The sequence below is a fragment of the Oncorhynchus gorbuscha genome, linkage group LG15, assembly GCF_021184085.1.
Source record: "Oncorhynchus gorbuscha isolate QuinsamMale2020 ecotype Even-year linkage group LG15, OgorEven_v1.0, whole genome shotgun sequence".
Taxonomy (NCBI): domain Eukaryota; kingdom Metazoa; phylum Chordata; class Actinopteri; order Salmoniformes; family Salmonidae; genus Oncorhynchus; species Oncorhynchus gorbuscha.
Window position 1 is genome coordinate 72,062,026 of NC_060187.1, and position 25,702 is coordinate 72,087,727.

At 46.1% G+C, this 25,702-nt stretch overlaps 1 protein-coding gene across 8 annotated transcripts in view; it reads left to right on the plus strand.

Moving 5' to 3' along the window:
• Positions 1 to 25,702, plus strand: part of LOC123997946 (adhesion G protein-coupled receptor B1-like) — a 110,115-nt gene that overhangs the window by 43,540 nt on the left and 40,873 nt on the right. For 4 of the 8 annotated variants that reach the window (XM_046302691.1, XM_046302692.1, XM_046302688.1 and 1 more), the window contains exons 4-15: positions 12,745 to 12,897; positions 14,755 to 14,880; positions 15,616 to 15,786; positions 16,159 to 16,338; positions 17,002 to 17,166; positions 17,279 to 17,443; positions 20,161 to 20,262; positions 22,012 to 22,118; positions 22,480 to 22,674; positions 22,878 to 22,946; positions 23,706 to 23,814; positions 25,357 to 25,500. In XM_046302691.1, coding sequence (XP_046158647.1) covers positions 12,745 to 12,897; positions 14,755 to 14,880; positions 15,616 to 15,786; positions 16,159 to 16,338; positions 17,002 to 17,166; positions 17,279 to 17,443; positions 20,161 to 20,262; positions 22,012 to 22,118; positions 22,480 to 22,674; positions 22,878 to 22,946; positions 23,706 to 23,814; positions 25,357 to 25,500 — 1,686 coding nt within the window. The remainder of the gene's footprint in view (positions 1 to 12,744; positions 12,898 to 14,754; positions 14,881 to 15,615; positions 15,787 to 16,158; positions 16,339 to 17,001; positions 17,167 to 17,278; positions 17,444 to 20,160; positions 20,263 to 22,011; positions 22,119 to 22,479; positions 22,675 to 22,877; positions 22,947 to 23,705; positions 23,815 to 25,356; positions 25,501 to 25,702) is intronic. The other 4 variants (XM_046302695.1, XM_046302689.1, XM_046302693.1 and 1 more) reach the window with 3 other exon arrangements.

Consider the following 25,702-nt stretch of genomic DNA (forward strand, 5'->3'; position numbering starts at 1 on the left):
ATAAGAAAAGCCTGGTTACTTCTCCAACTCCCTCTCTCTCCGTCTCCCTGTCTCCCTGTCTGTCTGATAGAGAAAGTAGAATAGCCTCCATTTGATCCCTACCAGTCAAAGGACCTTTTGAGCTTTTTCTTATCACACCCTCTGAAGTGAAGCATCCATCTTCAGAATTGAAATGTCTGCCTGACTGACCTGCACCTGAGAGCATACAGCCCCTCCACCTGATAAGTATTTATAGACAATAGGTCCATTCAGCCGGACTAATGGGAAGGATAAGGCTGGAGCTGGGCTCACAGGTTATGTTACAGGAATGTTGATTAAAGGGATGTTGTGGTTTAAAGGGATGTTGTGGTTTAAAGGGATGTTGTGGTTTAAAGGGATGCTGTGGTTTAAAGGGATGTTGTTGTTTAAAGGGATGTTGTGGTTTAAAGGGATGTTGTGGTTTAAAGGGATGTCGTGGTTTAAAGGGATTTTGTGGTTTAAAGGGATGTTGTGGTTTAAAGGGATGTCGTGGTTTAAAGGGATGTCGTGGTTTAAAGGGATGTCGTGGTTTAAAGGGATGTCGTGGTTTAAATGGATGTCGTGGTTTAAAGGGATGTTGTGGTTTAAAGGGATTTTGTGGTTTAAAGGGATGTCGTGGTTTAAAGGGATTTTGTGGTTTAAAGGGATGTCGTGGTTTAAAGGGATGTTGTGGTTTAAAGGGATGTTGTGGTTTAAAGGGATGTTGTGGTTTAAAGGGATTTTGTGGTTTAAAGGGATGTCGTGGTTTAAAGGGATGTTGTGGTTTAAAGGGATTTTGTGGTTTAAAGGGATTTTGTGGTTTAAAGGGATGTCGTGGTTTAAAGGGATGTTGTGGTTTAAAGGGATGTTGTGGTTTAAAGGGATGTCGTGGTTTAAAGGGATGTTGTGGTTTAAAGGGATGTCGTGGTTTAAAGGGATGTCGTGGTTTAAAGGGATGTTGTGGTTTAAAGGGATTTTGTGGTTTAAAGGGATGTCGTGGTTTAAAGGGATGTCGTGGTTTAAAGGGATGTTGTGGTTTAAAGGGATGTCGTGGTTTAAAGGGATGTTGTGGTTTAAAGGGATGTTGTGGTTTAAAGGGATGTTGTGGTTTAAAGGGATGTTGTGGTTTAAAGGGATGTCATGGTTTAAAGGGATGTCGTGGTTTAAAGGGATGCTGTGGTTTAAAGGGATGTTGTGGTTTAAAGGGATGTTGTGGTTTAAAGGGATGCTGTGGTTTAAAGGGATGTCGTGGTTTAAAGGGATGTCGTGGTTTAAAGGGATGTTGTGGTTTAAAGGGATTTTGTGGTTTAAAGGGATGTCGTTGTTTAAAGGGATGTTGTGGTTTAAAGGGATGTTGTGGTTTAAAGGGATGTTGTGGTTTAAAGGGATGTTGTGGTTTAAAGGGATGTTGTGGTTTAAAGGGATGTGTTACATTGATGGTTAGAGGAGGTTCTGTTTTGCGTTGTAGATGTTGGAGCTGGTAACTGTCAGGGTGTGGCATGGAGGGGCAGATGTTGGGGTAAATTCCATTTATATTCAGTGAATTATTCAGGAAATGAATTCAAATTTTAATTTGAAAAATAAAATAAATATTTATTTTCAATTAGAATTTTTCATTGTTGAATATGAATTTCAATTCCTTTCCTGAACAGAAAAGCGATTCCAAACGTGGTTGTTTACTACAGTATGTTGGTTAAAGTTATCAGGGGTATAGGACTAAGTAAGTTGGAACGGAAGCACATGAGGGTTAGAGGGGACAGGGGGCTAATACCACCATTGACCTGGTAGGGGTTAAGGTTGGCAGCTGGAACTGATGGATAGGGGTTAGATAGGGTAGGGGGTAATGACATCAGAGGGTTGAGGATGGGACCTATTGGAAAGGGGTTAGATAGAGTAGGGGGTAATGACATCAGAGGGTTGAGGATGGGACCTAATGGATAGGGGTTAGATAGTGTAGGGGGTAATGACATCAGAGGGTTAAGGATGAGACCTAATGGATAGGGGGTTAGATAGTGTAGGGGGTAATGACACCAGAGGGTTAAGGATGAGACCTAATGGATAGGGGGTTAGATAGTGTAGGGGGTAATGACACCAGAGGGTTGAGGATGAGACCTAATGGATAGGGGGTTAGATGGGGTATGGGGTAATGACACCAGAGGGTTGACAATGGGAACTGAAAGATAGGGGGTTAGATAGGGTAGGGGTAATGACATCAGAGGGTTGAGGATGGGACCTAATGGATAGGGGGTTAGATAGGTTAGGGGGTAATGACATCAGAGGGTTGAGGATGGGACCTAATGGATAGGGGTTAGATAGGTTAGGGGGTAATGACATCAGAGGGTTGAGGATGGGACCTAATGGATAGGGGTTAGATAGGTTAGGGGTAATGACATCAGAGGGTTGAGGATGGGACCTAATGGATAGGGGTTAGATAGGGTAGGGGTAATGACATCAGAGGGTTGAGGATGGGACCTAATGGATGGCGGGTTAGATAGGGTAGGAGGTAATGACATCAGAGGGTTGAGGATGTGAACTGAAGGATAGGGGTTAGATAGGGTAGGGGGTAATGACACCAGAGGGTTGACAATGGGAACTGAAGGATAGGGGGTTAGATAGGGTAGGGGGTAATGACATCAGAGGGTAGAGGATAGGAACTGAAGGATAGTGGGTTAGATAGGGTAGGGGGTAATGACATCAGAGGGCTGACAATGGGAACTGAAGGATAGGCGGTTAGATAGGGTAAGGGGTAATGACATCAGAGGGCTGAGGATGGGAACTGAAGGATAGGGGTTAGATAGGGTAGGGGGTAATGACATCAGAGGGTATAGGATGGGAACTGAAGGATAGTGGGTTAGATAGGGTAGGGGGTAATGACATCAGAGGGCTGACAATGGGAACTGAAGGATAGTGGGTTAGATAGGGTAGGGGGTAATGACATCAGAGGGTAGAGGATGGGAACTGAAGGATTGTGGGTTAGATAGGGTAGGGGGTAATGACATCAGAGGGCTGACAATGGGAACTGAAGGATATTGGGTTACATAGGGTCGGGGGTAATGACACCAGAGGGTTGACAATGGGAACTGAAGGATAGGGGGTAGATAGGGTAGGGGGTAATGACATCAGAGGGTAGAGGATGGGAACTGAAGGATAGTGGGTTAGATAGGGTAGGGGGTAATGACATCAGAGTGCTGACAATGGGAACTAAAGGATAGGGGGTTAGATAGGGTAGGGGGTAATGACATCAGAGGGCTGACAATGGGAACTGAAGGATAGGGGGTTAGATAGGGTAGGGGGTAATGACACCAGAGGGTTGACAATGGGAACTGAAGGATAGGGGGTAGATAGGGTAGGGGGTAATGTCATCAGAGGGTAGAGGATGGGAACTGAAGGATAGTGGGTTAGATAGGGTATGGGGTAATGACATCAGAGGGAAGAGGATGGGACCTAATGGATAGTGGGTTAGATAGGGTAGGGGGTAATGACACCAGAGGGTTGACAATGGGAACTGAAGGATAGGGGGTAGATAGGGTAGGGGGTAATGACATCAGGGGTAGAGGATGGGAACTGAAGGATAGTGGGTTAGATAGGGTAGGGGGTAATGACATCAGAGTGCTGACAATGGGAACTAAAGGATAGGGGTTAGATAGGGTAGGGGGTAATGACACCAGAGGGTTGACAATGGGAACTGAAGGATAGGGGGTAGATAGGGTAGGGGGTAATGTCATCAGAGGGTAGAGGATGGGAACTGAAGGATAGTGGGTTAGATAGGGTAGGGGGTAATGACATCAGAGTGCTGACAATGGGAACTAAAGGATAGGGGGTTAGATAGGGTAGGGGGTAATGACATCAGAGGGTAGAGGATGGGAACTGAAGGATAGTGGGTTAGATAGGGTAGGGGGTAATGACATCAGAGGGCTGACAATGGGAACTGAAGGATAGGGGTTAGATAGGTTAGGGGGTAATGACATCAGAGGGTTGAGGATTGGACCTAATGGATAGGCGGTTAGATAGGGTAGGGGGTACTGACACCAGAGGGTTGAGGATGTGAACTGAAGGATAGGGGTTAGATAGGGTAGGGGGTAATGACACCAGAGGGTTGACAATGGGAACTGAAGGGTAGGGGGTTAGATAGGGTAGGGGGTACTGACACCAGAGGGTTGAGGATGTGGACTGAAGGATAGGGGTTGGATAGGGTAGGGGGTACTGACACCAGAGGGTTGAGGATGTGGACTGAAGGATAGGGGTTAGATAGGGTTGGGGGTAATGAAATCAGAGGGCTGAGGATGGGCCCTAATGGATAGGGGGTTAGATAGGGTAGGGGGTAATGACACCAGAGGGCTGAGGATTGGACCTAATGGATAGGGGGTTAGATAGGGTAGGGGGTAATGACATCAGAGAGCTGAGGATGGGACCTAATGGATAGGGGGTTAGATAGGGTAGGAGGTAATGACATCAGAGGGCTGAGGATGGGATCTAATGGATGGGGGTTAGATAGGGTAGGGGGTAATGACATCAGATGGTTGAGGATGGGACCTAATGGATGGGGGTTAGATAGGGTAGGGGGTACTGACACCAGAGGGTTGAGGATGTGAACTGAAGGATAGGGGGTTAGATAGGTTAGGGGGTAATGACACCAGAGGGTTGACAATGGGAACTGAATGATAGGGGGTTAGATAGGGTAGGGGGTAATGACATCAGAGGGTTGAGGATGGGACCTAATGGATAGGGGTTAGATAGGTTAGGGGTAATGACATCAGAGGGTTGAGGATGGGACCTAATGGATAGGGGGTTAGATAGGGTAGGGGGTAATGACATCAGAGGGTTGAGGATGGGACCTAATGGATAGGGGTTAGATATTGTAGGGGGTAATGACATCAGAGGGTTGAGGATGGGACCTAATGGATGGCGGGTTAGATAGGGTAGGGGGTAATGACATCAGAGGGCTGAGGATGGGCCCAATGGATAGGGGGTTAGATAGGGTAGGGGGTAATGACATCAGATGGTTGAGGATGGGACCTAATGGATGGGGGTTAGATAGGGTAGGGGGTAATGACATCAGATGGTTGAGGATGGGACCTAATGGATGGGGGTTAGATAGGGTAGGGGGTACTGACACCAGAGGGTTGAGGATGTGAACTGAAGGATAGGGGTTAGATAGGTTAGGGGGTAATGACACCAGAGGGTTGACAATGGGAACTGAATGATAGGGGGTTAGATAGGGTAGGGGTAATGCCATCAGAGGGTTGAGGATGGGACCTAATGGATAGGGGGTTAGATAGGTTAGGGGTAATGACATCAGAGGGTTGAGGATGGGACCTAATGGATAGGGGGTTAGATAGGGTATGGGGTAATGACATCAGAGGGTTGAGGATGGGACCTAATGGATAGGGGGTTAGATATTGTAGGGGGTAATGACATCAGAGGGTTGAGGATGGGACCTAATGGATGGGGGTTAGATAGGGTAGGGGGTACTGACACTAGAGGGTTGAGGATGTGAACTGAAGGACAGGGGGTTAGATAGGTTAGGGGGTAATGACACCAGAGGGTTGACAATGGGAACTGAAAGATAGGGGTTAGATAGGGTAGGGGGTAATGACATCAGAGGGTTGAGGATGGGACCTAATGGATGGCGGGTTAGATAGGGTAGGGGGTAATGACATCAGAGGGCTGAGGATGGGCCCTAATGGATAGGGGTTAGATAGGGTAGGGGGTAATGACATCAGATGGTTGAGGATGGGACCTAATGGATGGGGGTTAGATAGGGTAGGGGGTACTGACACCAGAGGGTTGAGGATGTGAACTGAAGGATAGGGGTTAGATAGGTTAGGGGGTAATGACACCAGAGGGTTGACAATGGGAACTGAAAGATAGGGGTTAGATAGGGTAGGGGGTAATGACATCAGAGGGTTGAGGATGGGACCTAATGGATAGGGGGTTAGATAGGTTAGGGGTAATGACATCAGAGGGTTGAGGATGGGACCTAATGGATAGGGGGTTAGATAGGGTAGGGGGTAATGACATCAGAGGGTTGAGGATGGGACCTAATGGATAGGGGTTAGATATTGTAGGGGGTAATGACATCAGAGGGTTGAGGATGGGACCTAATGGATGGCGGGTTAGATAGGGTAGGGGGTAATGACATCAGAGGGCTGAGGATGGGCCCTAATGGATAGGGGGTTAGATAGGGTAGGGGGTACTGACACCAGAGGGTTGAGGATGTGAACTGAAGGATAGGGGGTTAGATAGGGTAGGGGGTAATGACACCAGAGGGCTGAGGACGGGACCTAATGGATAGTGGGTTAGATAGGGTAGGGGGTAATGACATCAGAGGGCTGACAATGGGAACTGAAGGATAGTGGGTTAGATAGGGTAGGGGGTAATGACATCAGAGGGCTGACAATGGGAACTGAAGGATAGGGGTTAGATAGGGTAGGGGTAATGACATCAGAGGGTAGAGGATGGGAACTGAAGGATAGTGGGTTAGATAGGGTAGGGGGTAATGACATCAGAGGGCTGACAATGGGAACTGAAGGATAGGCGGTTAGATAGGGTAGGGGGTAATGACATCAGAGGGCTGAGGATGGGAACTGAAGGATAGTGGGTTAGATAGGGTAGGGGGTAATGACATCAGAGGGTAGAGGATGGGAACGGAAGGATAGTGGGTTAGATCGGGTAGGGGGTAATGACATCAGAGGGTATAGGATGGGAACTGAAGGATAGGGGGTTAGGTAGGGTAGGGGGTAATGACATCAGAGGGCTGAGGACGGGACCTAATGGATAGGGGGTTAGATAGGGTAGGGGGTACTGACACCAGAGGGTTGACAATGGGAACTGAGGTGCATGGAGTATAATGTCACCACCAAACTGGTAAGGGTGTTGATGTTGTGCTGGGATGTTTGAAGTTGGAACTGAAGACTAAGAATTTTAGATGGGGTTAGAGGGAATAGGCGGTAATGTCACCATAGACCGGGTAGGGCTGTTGATATGGTTCTGGGAGGACACCTGAGTTTAAGCTTCCTGGCCCCAGAGGGAGAGGAGGGAGGGAGAGGGATCGATAGGAATGGGATTGTGTGAGTGCTGCTGTTCAAATATTTATCCAGAGCAGGATACTGAATGACTGACTGTAGGCACTGGATTACACCTGCAGGATGCAGCCTATAGCAATGTCTGAATGAACACAAAAAAATGGAGAGGGAATGAGAGAGCGAGAGAAAGAGGGATGGAGAGAGGGTGAAGGAGAGGGTAGGAAAAGGGGAAAGAGAAAGAAAGAGATATAGAGAAGAAGAAAAGGCGAGAGAGAGAGGGAGGAGAGAGCGAGAACGACGGAGAATGACAAATTATAATATTGTGAAGTATCATTGACCTTTACTTAATTAATGAGAAAAGTGTGTTATTTACATGTGGTCGGGTAATTACTTTTTTAAAGGGAAATACATGGGTTGTTCCCGCTGTCTATCTCTTAAAACCTCTTAGGGATAGGCGGGACGCAAATGTCTCAACTGGCCAATTGCCAGATTCAAATAAAATGCTATAAAATTCAAACTTTCATTAAATCACACATTCAAGATACTCAATTAAAGCTACACTCGTTGTGAATCCAGCCAACGTGTCAGATTATAAAAATGCTTTTCGGCGAAAGCATAAGAAGCTATTATCTGATAGCCTGCACCATCTGCACCAGCAGTGAACAAAGGATCGAGCATATTTCAACCCTGCAGGCGCGACACAAAACGCTGAAATAAAATATAAAACATGCATTACCTTTGACGAGCTTCTTTTGTTGGCACTCCAATATGTCCCATAAACATCACAATTGGTTCTTTTGTTCGATTAATTCCAAAATGTCAATTTATAAAGCGCGTTTGATCCAGAAAAAAACAGCTTACAAAAACGCAACGTCACTACAAAATATTTCAAACTACTTTTGTAATACAACTTTAGGTATTTTTAAACGTTAATAATCGATCAAATTGTAGACGGAGCAATCTGTATTCAATACAGAAAAGGAAACAAACTAGCGCTGCTTTTCACGTCTTGCGCAACTCACAAAAGTGTCCCCAGTTCCGAGTTGGCTTATTACTTCATTGCACAAAGGAATAACCTCAACCAAATTCCAAAGACTGGTGACATCCAGTGGAAGTGGTGGGAACTGAATATAGGTTCCTTTGAAATATCCCATGGCAAGGACAATTCAGGGAACATAGAGGGAGAAAAAAAAATCTGAACAGTTAGTCCTCTGGGTTTTGCCTGCTACATAAGTTCTGTTACACTCACAAACATGATTCAAACAGTTTTAGAAACCTCAGCGTGTTTTCTATCCAAATCTATGAATAATATGCATATCTTATATTTTTGGCATGAGTAGTAGGAAGTTGAAATTAGGCACGCTATTTATCCAAAAGTGAAAATTCTGCACCTTAGCTTCAAGAGGTTTTAATGTATTAATGTTCAATGATGTGGGCTCTCAAGTGCGGACAAAGATAATGTAGAACATCTAGCAAACTTTACACATGAACTTTCACATGGCATATCCCCCTCTCTCTCCCTCCTTATCTCTCTGTCACTTTACTTTTTCCTCAACCCCTGCCACCCTCTCTCCTTCCTTATCTGTATCTCTCCTTCCCACTCTCTCTCTCTCTCTCTCTCTCTCTCTCTCTCTCTCTCTCTCTCTCTCTCTCTCTCTCTCTCTCTCTCTGTCTTTCTCTCTCTCTCTCTCTGTGTCTTTCTTTCTCTCTCTCTCTCTCTCTCTCTCTCTCTCTCTCTCTCTCTCTCTCTCTCTCTCTCTCTCTCTCTCTCTCTCTCTCTTTCTCTCTCTCTCTCTCTCTCTCTCTCTCTCTCTCTCTCTCTCTCTCTCTCTCTCTCTCTCTCTCTCTCTCTCTCTCTCTCTCTCTCTCTCTGTTATCTCTAGCCTGCAGTTGACTGCTTATGTCCTCTGGGTGTCAGCACTAGCCGTTTGATAGAGCTCAACCATACAGCCACTCAGCCCAGACACTAATCACACAAGACTTGTACGCACACACACACATACACTCGCAGCCACACACTCACACACGTGCAGCCACACACACACGCGCACACACACACACACACACACACACACACACACACACACACACACACACACACACACACACACACACACACACACACACACACACACACACACACACACACACACACACACACACACACACACACACACACACACACACACACACACACACACACACACACACACGTAGCCACACAGACGTGTACACATAATACTCACAAGCCTTTATAAATTCAGGGAAACTCATCCCGTCATTATTATACTCATACATAGATAGACAACTATCAGTTTTTTTTTATTATGCAGTCTTTGCCCCTTCATTCTCTCTCTCTCTCTCTCTCTCTCTCTCTCTCTCTCTCTCTCTCTCTCTCTCTCTCTCTCTCTCTCTCTCTCTTAAGTTGGGGTTACATTAGCTGTATTGATTGTAGAAGGGTGATTTTCCGGGGGGTTGGAGAGTTTGCCTTGTATTGATGATTTCAGTTGGAGCAGGAACCTGATATGAAATGGAGATGCCAGTGCAGTCAGTTACAGTGCTCCAAATGGGAGGGGAAGGTGACTTCAGAAGAAGTTAACTACGAAAGATGGACACCCATGCATGCACACACACACAACTACACGTACAGTACGCACACTGAGAACTGTACTACATATATTTTAATGAGTGTGCATGTGTGCTTGAGAGATATGGGGAGCAGAAAGTACAGAATGAAATTTGGAGATATGTAGAGGGAGCACATAAGAACAGACAATAAGAGAGAGGGAGGACAGAGGCGGAGAGGGAGTAGGGAGGACAGAGGAGGAGAGGGAGTAGGGAGGACAGAGGCGGAGAGGGAGTAGGGAGGACAGAGGAGGAGAGGGAGTAGGGAGGACAGAGGCGGAGAGGGAGTAGGGAGGACAGAGGCGGAGAGGGAGTAGGGAGGACAGAGGAGGAGAGGGAGTAGGGAGGACAGAGGCGGAGAGGGAGTAGGGAGGACAGAGGCGGAGAGGGAGTAGGGAGGACAGAGGAGGAGAGGGAGTAGGGAGGACAGAGGCGGAGAGGGAGTAGGGAGGACAGAGGCGGAGAGGGAGTAGGGAGGACAGAGGAGGAGAGGGAGTAGGGAGGACAGAGGCGGAGAGGGAGTAGGGAGGACAGAGGCGGAGAGGGAGTAGGGAGGACAGAGGAGGAGAGGGAGTAGGGAGGACAGAGGCGGAGAGGGAGTAGGGAGGACAGAGGCGGAGAGGGAGTAGGGAGGACAGAGGAGGAGAGGGAGTAGGGAGGACAGAGGAGGAGAGGGAGTAGGGAGGACAGAGGAGGAGAGGGAGTAGGGAGGACAGAGGCGGAGAGGGAGTAGGGAGGACAGAGGCGGAGAGGGAGTAGGGAGGACAGAGGAGGAGAGGGAGTAGGGAGGACAGAGGCGGAGAGGGAGTAGGGAGGACAGAGGCGGAGAGGGAGTAGGGAGGACAGAGGAGGAGAGGGAGTAGGGAGGACAGAGGAGGAGAGGGAGTAGGGAGGACAGAGGAGGAGAGGGAGTAGGGAGGACAGAGGCGGAGAGGGAGTAGGGAGGACAGAGGCGGAGAGGGAGTAGGGAGGACAGAGGCGGAGAGGGAGTAGGAGGACAGAGGCGGAGAGGGAGTAGGGAGGACAGAGGCGGAGAGGGAGTAGGGAGGACAGAGGAGGAGAGGGAGTAGGGAGGACAGAGGAGGAGAGGGAGTAGGGAGGACAGAGGAGGACAGAGGAGAGGGAGTAGGGAGGACAGAGGAGGAGAGGGAGTAGGGAGGAGAGGGGAGAGGGAGGACAGAGGCGGGAGGGAGTAGGGAGGACAGAGGAGGAGAGGGAGTAGGGAGGATAGAGGCGGAGAGGGAGTAGGGAGGAAAGACGAGGAAGTTTTGGTGTGATGAAGGAGTGACTGAGACTGCAATGGGTTTAGATACACGGGGCTGGGTTAGGCTGTGCTGAGCTGTGCTGTAAAGCCCAACAATTGAAGTCCACTGTATTATTGAGAACATAATGAAATGTCCTTGAGGACAGAGAAAGAAAACTCTGCATGATTCTCTCCCGTCCTCTTCCCCCCAGCCTGACTGGGATTATTGGACAAAAAAAGTTCATACTCTTCTGTTGTTTCTCTGAGATAATCTTATCTGCAAATTGAGTTTTTTTTTCTCTTACTCTCTCTCTCTCTACCCCCTCTCTCTCTTTCTCTCTCCAAAACGTTTATTTGACAGACACACTTCCCTCCACGAAAACAGCACTCTCTCATTCTCTCTGTATTCATAAGCTGAAGCCTTTCATCCTAATAAGCCCAAAATGATTCATGGGGAAAAGGAGCTGAAGGTTATTTTGCTATAATTTCACCGTCTTCATTTGCCCCTAGGAGCAGTCAATGTGCCACAATGCATCCATTTAAAATGGCATTGGGTGGAGTGGGTGGAGGGGCTTTTTAGTGTGCATTTAAAATTGAGTGTCTGTATGAGGGGGAGGTACTGTACTTGTCATTGTTTGGGGGGGGGGGGTGCTTGACTTTGCTCTGACTGGTGGATAGGTTGTTGTGGTGTGGTGCTATTCAGCAGGGTTATTTATTGTTCTCCCATTGGATGTTTTGGTGGTTTACTGTTAGCGCTGCCTGGGATTGGTTGATGGAGATGGACTCAGGTCACAGAAACTTAAACAAATCCAATTTCACAGTCACAAGTAAACAATCTGGCCTCAGTCGGTCATCCTGGAGAAAACAAATGGGTATTGACTGTGCTCAGTGGTGCATAGTCAACAGCTAAATTCAGAAACAATAGTGAGGCTTTTTTCCATTGAAAAGGATTATTCTCTGTCCTTAGATTGTACGTATGGAATTCCTTTAAACCTTGGATTACCTGGGTGTAAAGCATTTTAATGACACATTTCTGATGCTTTTCTCTCACTCACTCACTCCCCTCTCTCTCTCTCTCTCTCTCTCTATATATATATATATATATATATATATCCTTCTCCACTCAATTAACTGTTTCAAGTGCTCTGTGCACTTCAAGTCCCTCCCTTCCTTCTCACCCCAAACCGCCGGTAGCCCTGAGGAAACTGATTTGCGAGTAATTAAAACTGTGTGTGTCTGGACGTCATCCAGCATCATGTTCTATTCATGCAGATTAATACATATTTGTTTGGGCCTGTGGGAGCTGAAAGGCATCTGTCTGCCCCATTAAACATTCATGAACTATAGGACATAGAGAAGACACACAGGCGGTGTCCCAAATGCTACCCTATCCCCTATATAGTGCATTACTTTTGATCAGGGCCCAATGCACTATATAGGGAATAGGGTACCATCTGGGATGCAGGCGAAAACAAGAAGACCATTCAGCTGCTGCTATTTATACGCTCCTCTTCCTCCTCCTCCTCCTCCTCCTCCTCCTCTTCCTCATAACAGCAGCCATATATTAATGGAGCACCCTCAAATGAGAATTGCTGGACATGGATTCTGAAATGACAATGAGATTTATCACTCCAGTACACCTTTATGTTTTAATTTAAAGGGATGTTTTGCATGAAAACAGTGGCTAACTGTGTGTGTGTGTGTGTGTGTGTGTGTGTGTGTGTGTGTGTGTGTGTGTGTGTGTGTGTGTGTGTGTGTGTGTGTGTGTGTGTGTGTGTGTGTGTGTGTGTGTGTGTGTGTGTGTGTGTGTGTGTGTGTGTGTGTGTGTGTGTGTGTGTGTGTGTGCCCCTACAGGTGGCTGGAGTGTGTGGGCGGAGTGGAAGGAGTGCAGCAGTGACTGTGGTGGTGGCATCCAGACCCGGAGCCGTACCTGTCAATCTCCCCCGGAGAAGATGTGTGAGGGAGTAGTGGAGGAGGGAAGGCCCTGTAACCCTCAGCCCTGCAGTGGTGAGCTTGTCAAAGACATTGCCCCAACCGTGTGTGTGCGTACATGTGTGTATGTGTTTGTTTCTGTGTGTGTGTGTATGTGAGTGTGTGTGCATAAGTGATGTGCGGGTTGACTCATAACCTGCAGTCCCAGCAGGTATATCCCGCCAGTTATATCTGTGGGATGGGCATGTTTAGGTAATGACATATTGTGTGGATGACATGCAGGTAGGTGGCAGGAGAGTTGAATAAAGAGAAAACAATACCTTAGCAATTCCATAAATGTATAATTCTTGTGTAATTTTTATCAATAGGCTACATTTTTATTTTGTTATTTTCGACTATCTGGCATTAGTGCCAAAGCCTAAGCTTTAGGGCTTAAATATACACGTGCCAAATAGTCTACACACCAAACACCAAATGTTTTTGGGAACAGGCAGAAAAGGTTAACGTCGATCCACGGAGGCAAAAAGGTCATCGTCAGAGTTTTCTGTGATTCAATAAGAGAAAAGCTGCAGAAAAGAGAGTTGAAAATAGAGAGAAGGGATGGTCAGAAAAGTCATGTTTGGGAAAGATTTGGTGAAGTGGTAAAATAAGATGATAGCAGTGCCGGCGATGTTATGTGTGATGATTTGTGAGACGCTGTACAAATTCAACAGTCACAAGATGGGGACTTCAAATAGGCCTATTGCACGTCAAGGGAACTGTTTCCTACTGTTCAGATGAGTTCAATGGAAACTGACATCTGGACACTGACTGTAGGTCTACAAACTCTCACATAGCCTTGATATGAACTCCTGCAGAACGAAGCATTTCTTGCAGTAAAATGTCACACCAAATGCAGGTGAAATATGATTTCTTTCTTTGAGCATCTTGAGAGAATGCGCAGTCAGATACCGTCTGTAGAGGTGCAATATTCTTCAGCATCACAAAACCTGATAGTGTTTCAACTCGATAAAATATGCATCCAGCCAAACTGCAATTTGATCAGAAACATGTTGGATTGTTTTCACAGCCCAACCTACCAAAATGTTGTGAATTATAAAGCAGGAACACAGCTAAATCAGGCAAAAAGAAATCCTCCCATCGTCTCTGACTATAGACTACAGCGCATTTTCTATATTAGCCGGTTAGGGTCAGATGCGGGCCTCAGATTTTCACTTTATCACATACTGTCGGGTGTTGCCGATGGGTTATTAGCAAATCCGTGTGTGTGTGAACAAACAGCTGACCTGCGCACCACTAGTGTGTATATGTGGGCGTGTGTGTGTGTCCCCGTCTCAATCTAAATATCTGTCTGTATCTCTTTGACTCTCTTTCTCTTTTGTTCTTCTCTCAATCTCATTTCTCTGTTATTTCTCTCTGTACTTTTATTTTCTCTTGTCCTTTATTCCCTCCACTCTCTTCCGTCCAACAAGTCATTCTTGTGATGTAAGGAGGCCATGTTGGAAAGGGGACTTTGATCGATGCTATTATTTGGACATAGTCAACCTCTCAAGGCAAATCCCTCACACTGCAATGTGCATATAATCCATTCTATAGAAGTAAGGAGGACTTAGGAATAGGGCTTCCAATAGCTCTGTATCCCTCTTCCAGTCTTCAGAACTATAGGTATATTGATAGATTGTGATCAATGTCAGAATTCCAAATGTTTGAGCAATGACAAACACGGTTCCAAAGTCAAAAAAGACAACGAGACACACAGTAAATACATAAACACAATCACACACCACACCTGGTTTTCCATTACAAAATTCCCAAGTTTGGCTGATGCTCTTCTGGGTGACCAATCACGTCACGGTTGTGTCCTAAAAACAAAATGCCATTGGTGGTTAAGTTGCTAACCCCTCCCCCCCTGGCCTTGCCCCACCCCTCTAGGCAAAGGCCGTCATCTCTCTCGCAGCCAATCACTTCGCTCCGTGGACAGCCGCAAGCGCGATGGCGGCGGTGGCGAGGTAGACAAGACGCGGGGCGGTGGCGGCGGACAGCAGGCCCCACAGACAGGTAAGACAACAGGACGCAGAGGGAGCCCATGCATCAGTCTCTAACAGCCGCTTGGGTCACAGACCACACAAGACCACCTCCTACCATTATAGTCTGTCACTGCACCAAGGCTATAGCTAGCTATCCCTGAATCCCTCCTTCACATAGGCCTGTACATCCATCAAAATCTCCCAAACTCCTTCTTGCCTAAGTGCCACAGCACTAATTCCAACATGGACCCTGAATAAATCGGGTGAAACTGTTTGCTGTTTTGTACTTTTGTGAGGTTTTGAATGCAGCTACTATACTGGAGATTGTGTCCTGTCTTGAAAAGTGGATAAGTCCTTCCTCTCTATGAATGATGCCTCTGCTGAATTAGCAAATCAGGTCCCCCCCTCACCCCTGCTTCCCCATTGGACAGCCATGACTGACCAACCTTTCCCATTGGTCAGACTAGGCTTGACTGACTGACCGGGTCTGCTGAATGCATTGGGCAATCATGGCAGCCAGGAAAATGATTGACATATCCAGTAGCCAGTCAGATTGCCTTCCTCTGTATGTCAAGTCAATGCTAAGGATATGGAATCAGAGCCCAGAGAGCCTGGCAGCACAGAATCTCCTCTACACCAAACCATGCCACATCCCTTCCTGTTTTGGCCAACGGGAGGCTGTTCCTGCATGATAATTAGTTTCGGCCCTTCTCCTCCCACCTCCATCCTGGATCATCCCTTCCCTCCCTCCCTCCCTTCCCCTCAGTGGACCAGGCTGCGTCAGGTGAGGAGTGGTCGTCGTGGAGTGTGTGTTCGGCCACGTGCGGTGAGGGCTGGCAGAGCCGCACGCGTTTCTGTGTCTCCTCCTCCTACAGCACCCAGTGCAGCGGCACGCTCCGAGAGCAGAGGCCCTGCAACAACTCTGCCGTCTGTCCAGGTAAGCTGAGCCCCCCCCCCCCGGCTGCCTCCTTGCTGCCCCTCGTCTCCAGCCCTCTCCTGGCTCCGCTTTACCCAACCTCTCTGTGCAATGCATCCTGGGGCTTCTCTTTCGTAACAGACAGTAACGCTCCAGACCAGGACTTTAATATGGAACTATGCAGGTGAATACATTAAACACTGAAATACGGTTAGAGTAGTCTACACAGGAGAACCATGCAGGCACTGAGAGAAGGATGTTTGTGACTGCATTATGGCAACAGGCTGGTTTGTACCATAGAGTGTTGGATGTTTATGTGTTTTGGAGTTGATGTTATTGTCGTTGTTGTCGTGGTGAAGGTCTGTGTGGTTCTCTCTATAAATCATACCCTAGCCGCTCTGATTGCAGTGCACGGGACTTGGGACGAGTGGTCGCCATGGAGCTTGTGTTCGTCAACCTGCGGCCGTGGTTACCGGGATCGCACACGAAGCTGCAAGCCCCCTCAGTTTGGGGGAGACCCCTGTATGGGGCCGGAGAAACAGACCAAGTTCTGCAACATCGCTGTCTGCCCAGGTGATACAGATTTCTTACTGGATTCTTACTCTCTGTGTCCAAAATGGCACCCTGCATTATTCACTATATAGTGCACTACTTTTGACAACTTCAGTCATCATGGCAGTCACATCTACAGTTAATTACAGAGACAAATTATTCCCGAGAAGGTCATTTGAAAAGGTTCTTGTTTATGTATGAGGGATGAAGGCTTTTAGCCTGTACAATGTGTGTACGTTGCATTATGCACACAGAGACCTAGACAAACTAATACATGTACAGAAGTAACCTTGATCTCTCTCTCTCTCTCTCTCTCTCTCTCTGTTTCTGTCTCTCTCTCTCTCTCTGTCTCTCTCTCTCTCTCTCTCTCTCTCTCTCTCTCTCTCTCTCTCTCTCTCTCTCTCTCTCTCTCTCTCTCTCTCTCTCGCTCTCTCTCTTTCTCTCTCTTTCTGTCTCTCTCTCTCTCTCTCTCTCTCTCTCTCTCTCTCTCTCTCTCTCTCTCTCTCGCTCTTTCTCTCTCTCACTCTCTCTCTCTCTCTCTCTCTCTCTCTCTCTCTCTCTCTCTCTCCTCTCTCTCCCTCTACCTCTCTCTCTCTCTCGCTCTCTCTCTCTCTGTCTCTCTCTCTCTCTCCATGTCTCCCATACCCCTCTCCCTCTCTGCTCTCTCTCTCTCTGCTGTCCCAGTTGATGGAGTGTGGAATGAGTGGGCTAATTGGGGTTCATGCTCTGCGTCCTGCTCCAACGGGACCATGCAGCGCATCAGGGAGTGTAACGGACCTTCGTACGGAGGATCAGAGTGTCGCGGGGAGTGGATAGAGACCAGAGACTGCTTCCTACGGGAGTGCCCAGGTAACATCTGCTGTCAAAACTCTGTAGAAGTTGCCCAGAGGGACAGATCCATGATCAGTTTACTATCCGCCTATCCTGATCTTAACCATTTGAGCTGTGTTCTGTGTCTTAGTGGAAGGGAAGTGGCATCCTTGGACGTCGTGGGTGGGCTGCACCAAGACATGTGGTGGGGGGAGCCAACAGAGACAGAGGATTTGCTATGGGCCCTTCTTTGGGGGTGAAAATTGCCCTGGAGATCGGGAGGAGTTGCGACGCTGCAATGAGAAGCGGTGTCCAGGTGAGTAGTCAGAACACAGTCATGGAAAGGTGTGCTCTTACTCAATCAATCAACCAATCAAATGTATTTATAAAGCCCTCTTTACATCAGCTGATGTTACAAACTGCTTCTACAGAAACCCATCCTAAAACCCCAAAGTCAGGCAATGCAGATGTCGAAGCATGGTGGCTAGGAAAACCTCCCTTGAATGGCAGGAACCTAGGAAGAAAGCTAGAGAGGAACTAGGCTCTGAGGGGTGGACTGTCCTCTTCTGGCTGTGGCAGGTGGAGATTATCAGAGTACATGACCATTACGGCCAGATTGTTCTTCATCATGTTCAAACATTGCTACATCCATTTTAGACTTATAAATTAATGATACAGTAAATAACCATTGATTCTTGAAGAATATAGCTTATATGAGCTTAATTCAAGTCTCATACTCCATCAGAATCCAAAATAGAAGCATGTTTTACTATACCGTTTGAAAACAATGTAAATGTAAGCAAACACAGTATAACTTCAAAACATGGTTAAAAGTATCATTTTGATATTATGGATGATCAGTCCCTTGCATTCATAGCTCTGTTATTGAATTTGAGAGTGGTTTCATTTATCCAGGTCCATCACTCAGCTTTTTACCAGAACACAGGCACGGTGACAGCTTTATTATTGTTTCAATTAAGGATTCTAGCTTTAAATTTAGTGCCCTTTAATGTAGACCAGATGGACAATTCGAGAAATTTCATTTTGAATATGAAAAAGGCTTGCTAAAGTACAAAAATGCAGCATTTTGACACGTCCTCCGTTAACCCTCCGTCCTCCGTTATATTGTATGTCATTTTTCTGGACCCCTTGCCTTGGCAGCAGCTAATAGAAATCCATAAAAAATACAAATACAAACCCTGTGTCACTTCTAGGAAGATTTTAACCCACTTGGCCCCAAAATGTCTCCAAGTTTCACAATCATTGTAAAAACCTAGTTATTTTGTTGCTTTGACAAAAAGTCATTTCTGAATATTATTATTTATTTCATGTGATTAGTGTCCCTCATTTTATGGTCAACCCTGTTATATGAACTGAACTCTCATTTTATGGTCAACCCTGTTACATGAACTGAACTCTCGTTTTAATTTAGTGAAACTAATCACTCATTTAGTGAAACTATTGCTATGTTCTTTCCAATAGAAACAATGAACATCTTATAATCAAATCATAGTGTAAAAGAAGGTGAGCTGTTTTAACTATTTTCGGCATTTTTCTGGTATTTTGGGGCAGAAATGTCACGCCTTGGTCATTGTATTTTGTGTTTTCGTTATATTTTTGGTCAGGCCAGGGTGTGACATGGGTTTATGTTGTTGTATTTCGTATTGGGGTTTTTGTATTATTGGGATTGTGGCTGAGTAGGGGTGTTGTATGGGCTTGGCTGCCTGAGGCGGTTCTCAATCAGAGTCAGGTGATTCTCGTTGTCTCTAATTGGGAACCGTATTTAGGTAGCCTGGTTTCGCTTTGTATTTCGTGGGTGATTGTTCCTGTCTCTGTGTAGTTTCACCAGATAGGCTGTAATTAGGTTTCACGTTCCGTTTGTTGTTTTGTATTTTGTATAGTTATTTCATGTATCGCTTTCTTTATTAAAGACATGAGTAACCACCACGCTGCATTTCGGTCCGACTCTCTTTCGACAAACGAAGAACGCTGTTACAAGAAAACTGAGTGGGTCGAGGATAACACGTCAACCCTGATACCCATAGATAGTGTTGTAGGGTTGACTATCATAAAATGTGAAGACTTATATTATCAAATCAATACTCTATGGGTAATTAATCCTTACGTGATTAAACTAATCATGCGATTTTAATTAACTAGGAAGTCGGGGCACCACGGGAAAATAATTAAATAGTATTTATTTCCCTAATATGTTCATATCTTTATCGATTACAGTCACTTATTAATGTATTATTACCTCATCCGTCTCATTACTGAATGTCACAAACATTGGGATATCTGCACGAACCCTAGCACAAATTATGAATCAGTGATATACAAATGGACTTATTTATTTCTTTACTAACTAATCAATTCGAATCAATCTCAGAATTACAAAAACACACACGCAATAGGTCATACATTGGTTACTGACATGATAGAAAAATCCCTAGTGGGCTAAGCCGATGTGACGGCTTGGTAGACAAAGGAAAGGGGTGGGGACAGTTCAAGAGCAGGAAACTCAGAGTGGATTCACTACATACATACAGTTGAATACTTCAACATTCTCAAAAATATAAATATTGTTTATTTTTACAATTTTGGGGATTAGGAGTTTCTACCAGGAATTTATGACTGTTGTAAAACCTGGGGTGGGAGAGAGAGTAAGAGAGGGGGAAGCCATGATATACACCCAAAAGGGCCACGTTGTGACAATGGACAGGCTAGAATATTTTTTGTGAAGATTGCATTTAATTGCCACTCCCTGTTGCACCCAACAAGCTTCTGTCACAAGGGGATTCATGGCTGATTTAAAAGGAAACCCTGTTACTTTATTAGTCACTTACTAGTCATTTCTTTATTTAACCTCTTGAGATGGGAAATTGTGAACATATATCCTTTATGACAGAATGTACACATGTTGTGAAATCAAACAAAGTTACACTTCTGAAAAGGCACTGAATCTGTGGAACGACCAATTTGACACTCAGATTGGTATAATACTGATGTTTGCTCTGATTGGTTTTGGTGCAGAGCCTCATGAGATCTGTGCAGAAGAGAACTTCTCCAACGTAGTGTGGAAAATGACTCCAGCAGGGGACACAGCGGCTGTACGCTGCCCTCCCAATGCCAATGGTGAGCTACCTCCCTTTTACCCTGAGACATACAGTGTATTCGGAATGCATTCAGACCCCTTGACTTTCTCACATTTTGTTACATTACAGCCTATTTCTAAAATATATATTTTTTTATCCCTCATCAGTCTACACACAATACCCCAGAATGAAAAAGCTAGATGTTTGCAAAAACAATAACAACTGAAATACTACATTTACGTAAGTATTTAGAACCAATAATCAGTACTTTGTTGAAGCACCTATCACATTTACTGCAGCCTCGAGTCTTCTTGGGTATGACAATTCAAACTTGGCACACCTGTATTTGTCGAATTTCTCCCATTCGTCTCAACATATTCTCTCAAGCTCTGTCAGGTTAGATGGGGAGCATCGCTGCAAAGCTATTTTCAGGTCACTATAGAGAAGTTTGATCAGGTTCAAGTCCGGGCTCTGGCTGGGCCACTAAAGGACTTTCAGAGACTTGTCCCAAAGCCACTCCTGTGTTGTCTTTGCTGTGTGCTTAAGGTCATTGTCCTGTTGGAAGGTGAACCTTCGCCCCAATCTGACGTACTGAGCATGTGGAGCAGGTTTTCATCAAGGATCTCTCTGTACTTTGCTCAGTTCATCTTTCCCTCAATCCTGACTAGTCTCCTAGTCCCTGCCGCTGAAAGACCTCCCCACAGCATTATGTTGCCACCACCATGCTTTACTGTAGGGATTGTGCCAGGTTTCCTCCACACGTGATGCTTGGCATTCAGACCAAAGATTTCTAGGTACTGTTTGGGAAACGCCATGTGGGCTGTCATGTGCCTTTTACTGAGAAGTAGCTTCTGTCTGGCCACTCTACCATAAAGACCTGATTGGTGGAGTTCTGCAGAGATGTTTGGCCTTCTGGAAGGTTCTCCCAATTCCACAGAGGAACTCTGGAGCTCTGTCAGAGTGACCATTGGATTCTTTGTCAATTCTCTGACCAGGGCCTTTCACCCCTGATTGCTCAGTTTGGCCGGGCGGCCAGCCCTAGGAAAAGTCTTGGTGATTCCAAACTTCTTCCATTTGAGAATTATGGAGGCCACTGTGTTCTTGGCGACCTTCAATGCTGCAGACATGTCTGTGCCTCCACACAATCCTGTCTCGGGGCTCCACGGACAATTCCTTTGACCTCATGGGTTGGTTTTTAATCTTACATCCACTGTCAACTGTGGGAACTTATATAGACAGGTGTGTGCCTTTCCAAACAATGTCCAATCAGTTTAATTTACCACAAGTGGACTCCAATGAAGTTGTAGAAACATCTTAAGGATGATCAATGAAAATAGAATTAATCTGAGCTCAATTTCGAGTCTCATAGAAAAGGGTCTGAATACTTACTATAAGTAAATAAGGTATTTCTGCTGTTTTTTTACATACATTTGCAAAACATTCTAAAGACATGTTTTTGCTTTGTCATTTTGCAGTATTTTGTGTCGATTGATGAGGGAAAAAAATACTGAATGAATTTTAGAACAAGGCTGTAACTTAACAAAATGTGAAAAAAGTTAAGGGGTCTGAATACTTTCCGAATGCACTGTAGCTGTCGACTCCAATGGCTTCAGACGCTAGACGCCATAAGAGTCTACAGCCATGTCTCAGAGCAAACCCTTACTAACCTTCCCTATCTACACCTAGCCAGAGGGATACCCATAAGACATGACTTGGCTTAGGATGGGTTATGCCTCTAGGATCCCACGGTTCTAGTGATGTTAACTCCCCAGTCTGTGTCCCCATCCAGGGCTGATCCTGAGACGGTGCACCCTAGATGATGAGGGAATAGCCTACTGGGAGAACCCCACTTATATGAAGTGTATCTCCAATGACTACCGCAGCATCCAAACACTGGTGAGTACCAGAGAGATGATCAACGATTGAAACTGTACTCCTGTACATCTGGAAACAGAAGCTACAAAGTACCCATAAGATGCCATTTGAGAAATGTTGCCTGCTCAGTTAAATACATTTCACTGGGCACAGATGTCAATTCAACGTCTTTTCCACATTGGCACAATGTAATTTCATTGAAATGACATGGAAACAATGTTGATTCAACCAGTGTGTGACCAGTGGGATGTTACTAACAAACCATAAATGGTCAAGACCAAATTAAGAAGACAGACAGGGAACTGTATGTTAGTGATCAGAAGATCACCTCTATTCAGTGGTGATAGTTTCTGAGTGCTTCAATCATACCTTTCCTCCACAGACCCGGGAACACCTGTCCAAGGCCCAGCGGGGGCTTGTGGGGGATGGAGTTTCAGAGGTGATGACCAAGCTCAGGGTGACGTCCAGCGATGGGACCAGCTACAGTGGAGACTTGCTGGCCATAGTGGACGTACTGAAGAACATGACAGAGATCTTCAGAAGGGCCTACAACAGCCCCAGCAATGCAGACATGAGAGTAAGAGGAGGGAGCATGTGTTTGGATTGGAAGTCATTAGGTCATTAGGTCATTAGGTTTGGGTCAGGGCTACATTTAGAATTGACTGGTGTTAAAGAAATGGCTGGAGGGAATGTTTGTAGTCAGTCTATTGATGGCTAATGTTGTAGTCATGTCTCATGGCCTCCTCGCTCCCTTTCTCTTCCTTCTCTACTGGATCACAGAACTTTGTCCAGTCAGTCAGTAACCTGCTGATGGAGGAGAACAGAGAGAGATGGGAAGAAGCACAACTGGTGAGTTGGTCTCTTTCTCTTCTTCTCACAGACTCCCTGGCGCTTCTTTATGCACACACATGAGCTAGCATGCATGGTCACAGTTTGTGCTCCTTCTTGATGTGTGTTGGCCATGTGTTGTACAGAGATCATTTCAATGACTATTCTCTGGTGCCTTTGTGTCTAGCCGTTGGCATCATAGTGACATCATGCCAGTCTCCTGGGAGATATATGGATGGTGTGTGATGCATTTGAACATTGGGTGTCTGTTTGGCGTTCGCTCCATGAATCATCATATCTCTTGTCTCCTCTCTCTCTCTCTCTCTCTCTCTCTCTCTCTCTCTCTCTCTCTCTCTCTCTCTCTCTCTCTCTCTCTCTCTCTCTCTCTCTCTCTCTCTCTCTCTCTCTCTCTCTCTCTCTCTCTCTCTCTCTCTCTCTCTCTCTCTCTGTCTCTCTCTCTCTCTCTCTCTCTCTCTCTCTCTCTCTCTCCCTCTCTCTCTCTCTCTCTCTCTCTCTCTCTCTCTCTCTCTCTCTCTCTCTCTCTCTCTCTCTCTCTCTCTCTCTCTCTCTCTCTCTCTCTCTCTCTCTCTCTCTCTCTCTCTCTCTCTCTCTCTCTCTCTCTCTCTCTCTCTCTCTCTCTCTCTCTCTCTCTCTCTCTCTCTCTCTCTCTCTCTCTCTCTCTCTCTCTCTCTCTCTCTCTCTCTCTCTCTCTCCTCTCCTCTCTCTATCTTCTCGCTCTCTTCTCTCTCTCTCTCTTTGTCTTCCCCTTGTCTCTCTCAGTTGGGTCCTAACATCAAAGAGCTGTTCCGGTTGGTGGAAGACTTTGTGGACGTCTACGGTCTTAGGATGAAAGACTTCCAGGACATGGTTGAGGTCACCGATAACTTAGGTAAGCTTTTTCCTTTGACCTTTGTCTCTTAGGCTGTGTCTTTGGTTCCACAATTCTTCTCAAATTGCATGTCCTGAATTCCTACAAAGCTCATTGGAATAGGAGGTCCGAGGGAGGGACTTTGGATCCTCTTCTTCAATGCTCTTTGGCAGGGATTGTGTAAACAAAGATGGAGAAAGCAAGGATTCGATGGCTTGTAATGTTTTCAGACAGCTGAGCCTTTGTTCGTTCAATGTGGACTTATCCTATCGAACTATGTGTTTTTCTCCTAGTTAATACTAGGTCTTTAGGCCATGGTGGAAAAGCAGGCATAGCCACATTGGCAGTATTCCAGAGCTGTATAATCTGAATTGGATACGCACCCAGCCAGGACACTAGGGGATCTCATGTGTTAGCGTTGTGTCTGGTGTGTGTGGATCTCACTGGTTCAGTCAGTACAGTCTCTCTATGCCTTTTGGAATCAGAACAGAGGATGTGAGCAAGGAGGTCTAAATATTGCCATTCCCCTGGGTACCACCCACAAACCAAACAGGGCTATAGAACAGACATCCTGGGCTGTTCCCACTGGGCACACACTGGTTGAATCAACATTGTTTCCACATCATTTCAACCGAAGTTGAATATGCGTTGAATTGACACATGTGCCCAGTGGGTTGTCTCAAGCGAGCCTAAAATCACACTCACAATCTGACTGTGAACTCCTGCTTACACATGGACTCACACATACGCACGCGCGGACACACACACATACACATGAACACCGTGACTGTGAACTCCTCTGTTTCACGCAGCATATAGTATTTATAAAACTGCATCACACCGGCAAGTGCTTGGCTTCTCGCTGACCTGCAGATGAACATGGCACAGTGTGTACAGGGAGGTCTGTAGCTGGCGTGTCTGGGGAGTGTGTGGAGGAGTGGTGGGGCCTGCAGAAAGGTGCTGTTTCTAGCTCTGCCCAACCCGCTGCCCGCCTCGCTGTCTGCACTGCAGCCGAACCTCCACCCACACCCACCGCCACACCGCTCCTAGTCACTGACCTCACACTCCCAGAGTCCCACACACCTCACACACACAGAGAGACCGAGAGAGTGAGAGATGGGTGGGTGGGTGGGCGGAGAAAGATAAGGAAAATAAAGGAGTTAGTAATTGCTGTATTTAGATAGCTAGAATTTAAATGTGTACACAGTGAGAAAGAAGAGGCTGGCCAAACAAATGGCTAAAACACATTAAAAACTGGGTGGTTCAAGCCCTGACTGCTAATTGGCTGACAGCTGTGGTATATCAGACCATATACTGTACCACGTGTATGATAAAACATGTATTTTTACTGCTCTAAATATGTTTGTAACCCGTTTATAATAGCTTTAAGGCACCACGGCTAAGGGCTGTATCCAGGCATTCCAAGTTGTGTCGTACGTAAGAACAGACCTTAGCCATAGTATATTGGCCATATACCACACCCCCTCGGGCCTTATTGCTTAAGTAAGTCATGAGTCAGAAGTTTATATAGTGAATAAAATATATATCTCTCTCTCTCTCCAGTTCTGTCCATCCACAAGCGTCCGGTGGCGGGTAACGCAGACATCAGCTTCCCTATGAAGGGCTGGAAGGGGATGATGGACTGGGCCCGCAGCTCTGAGGACAGAGTTACTGTCTCCAAGAACATCCTCTCCACAGGCAAGCCAGGTGAGAGCACACACACAAAACACACACAAAACACACACACAGACACACACACAGACACACACATAAACAAAACATTCATACAAAATTTGCATATGGAATTACACTTGACATTTGAGAGCCTCCAGACTCTCAGCTGTGTGGAGACGTGGGGTTCCTCAGTCTCAACCAATGAGATAGTTTGGCTCTCTCTGTGACATAGATC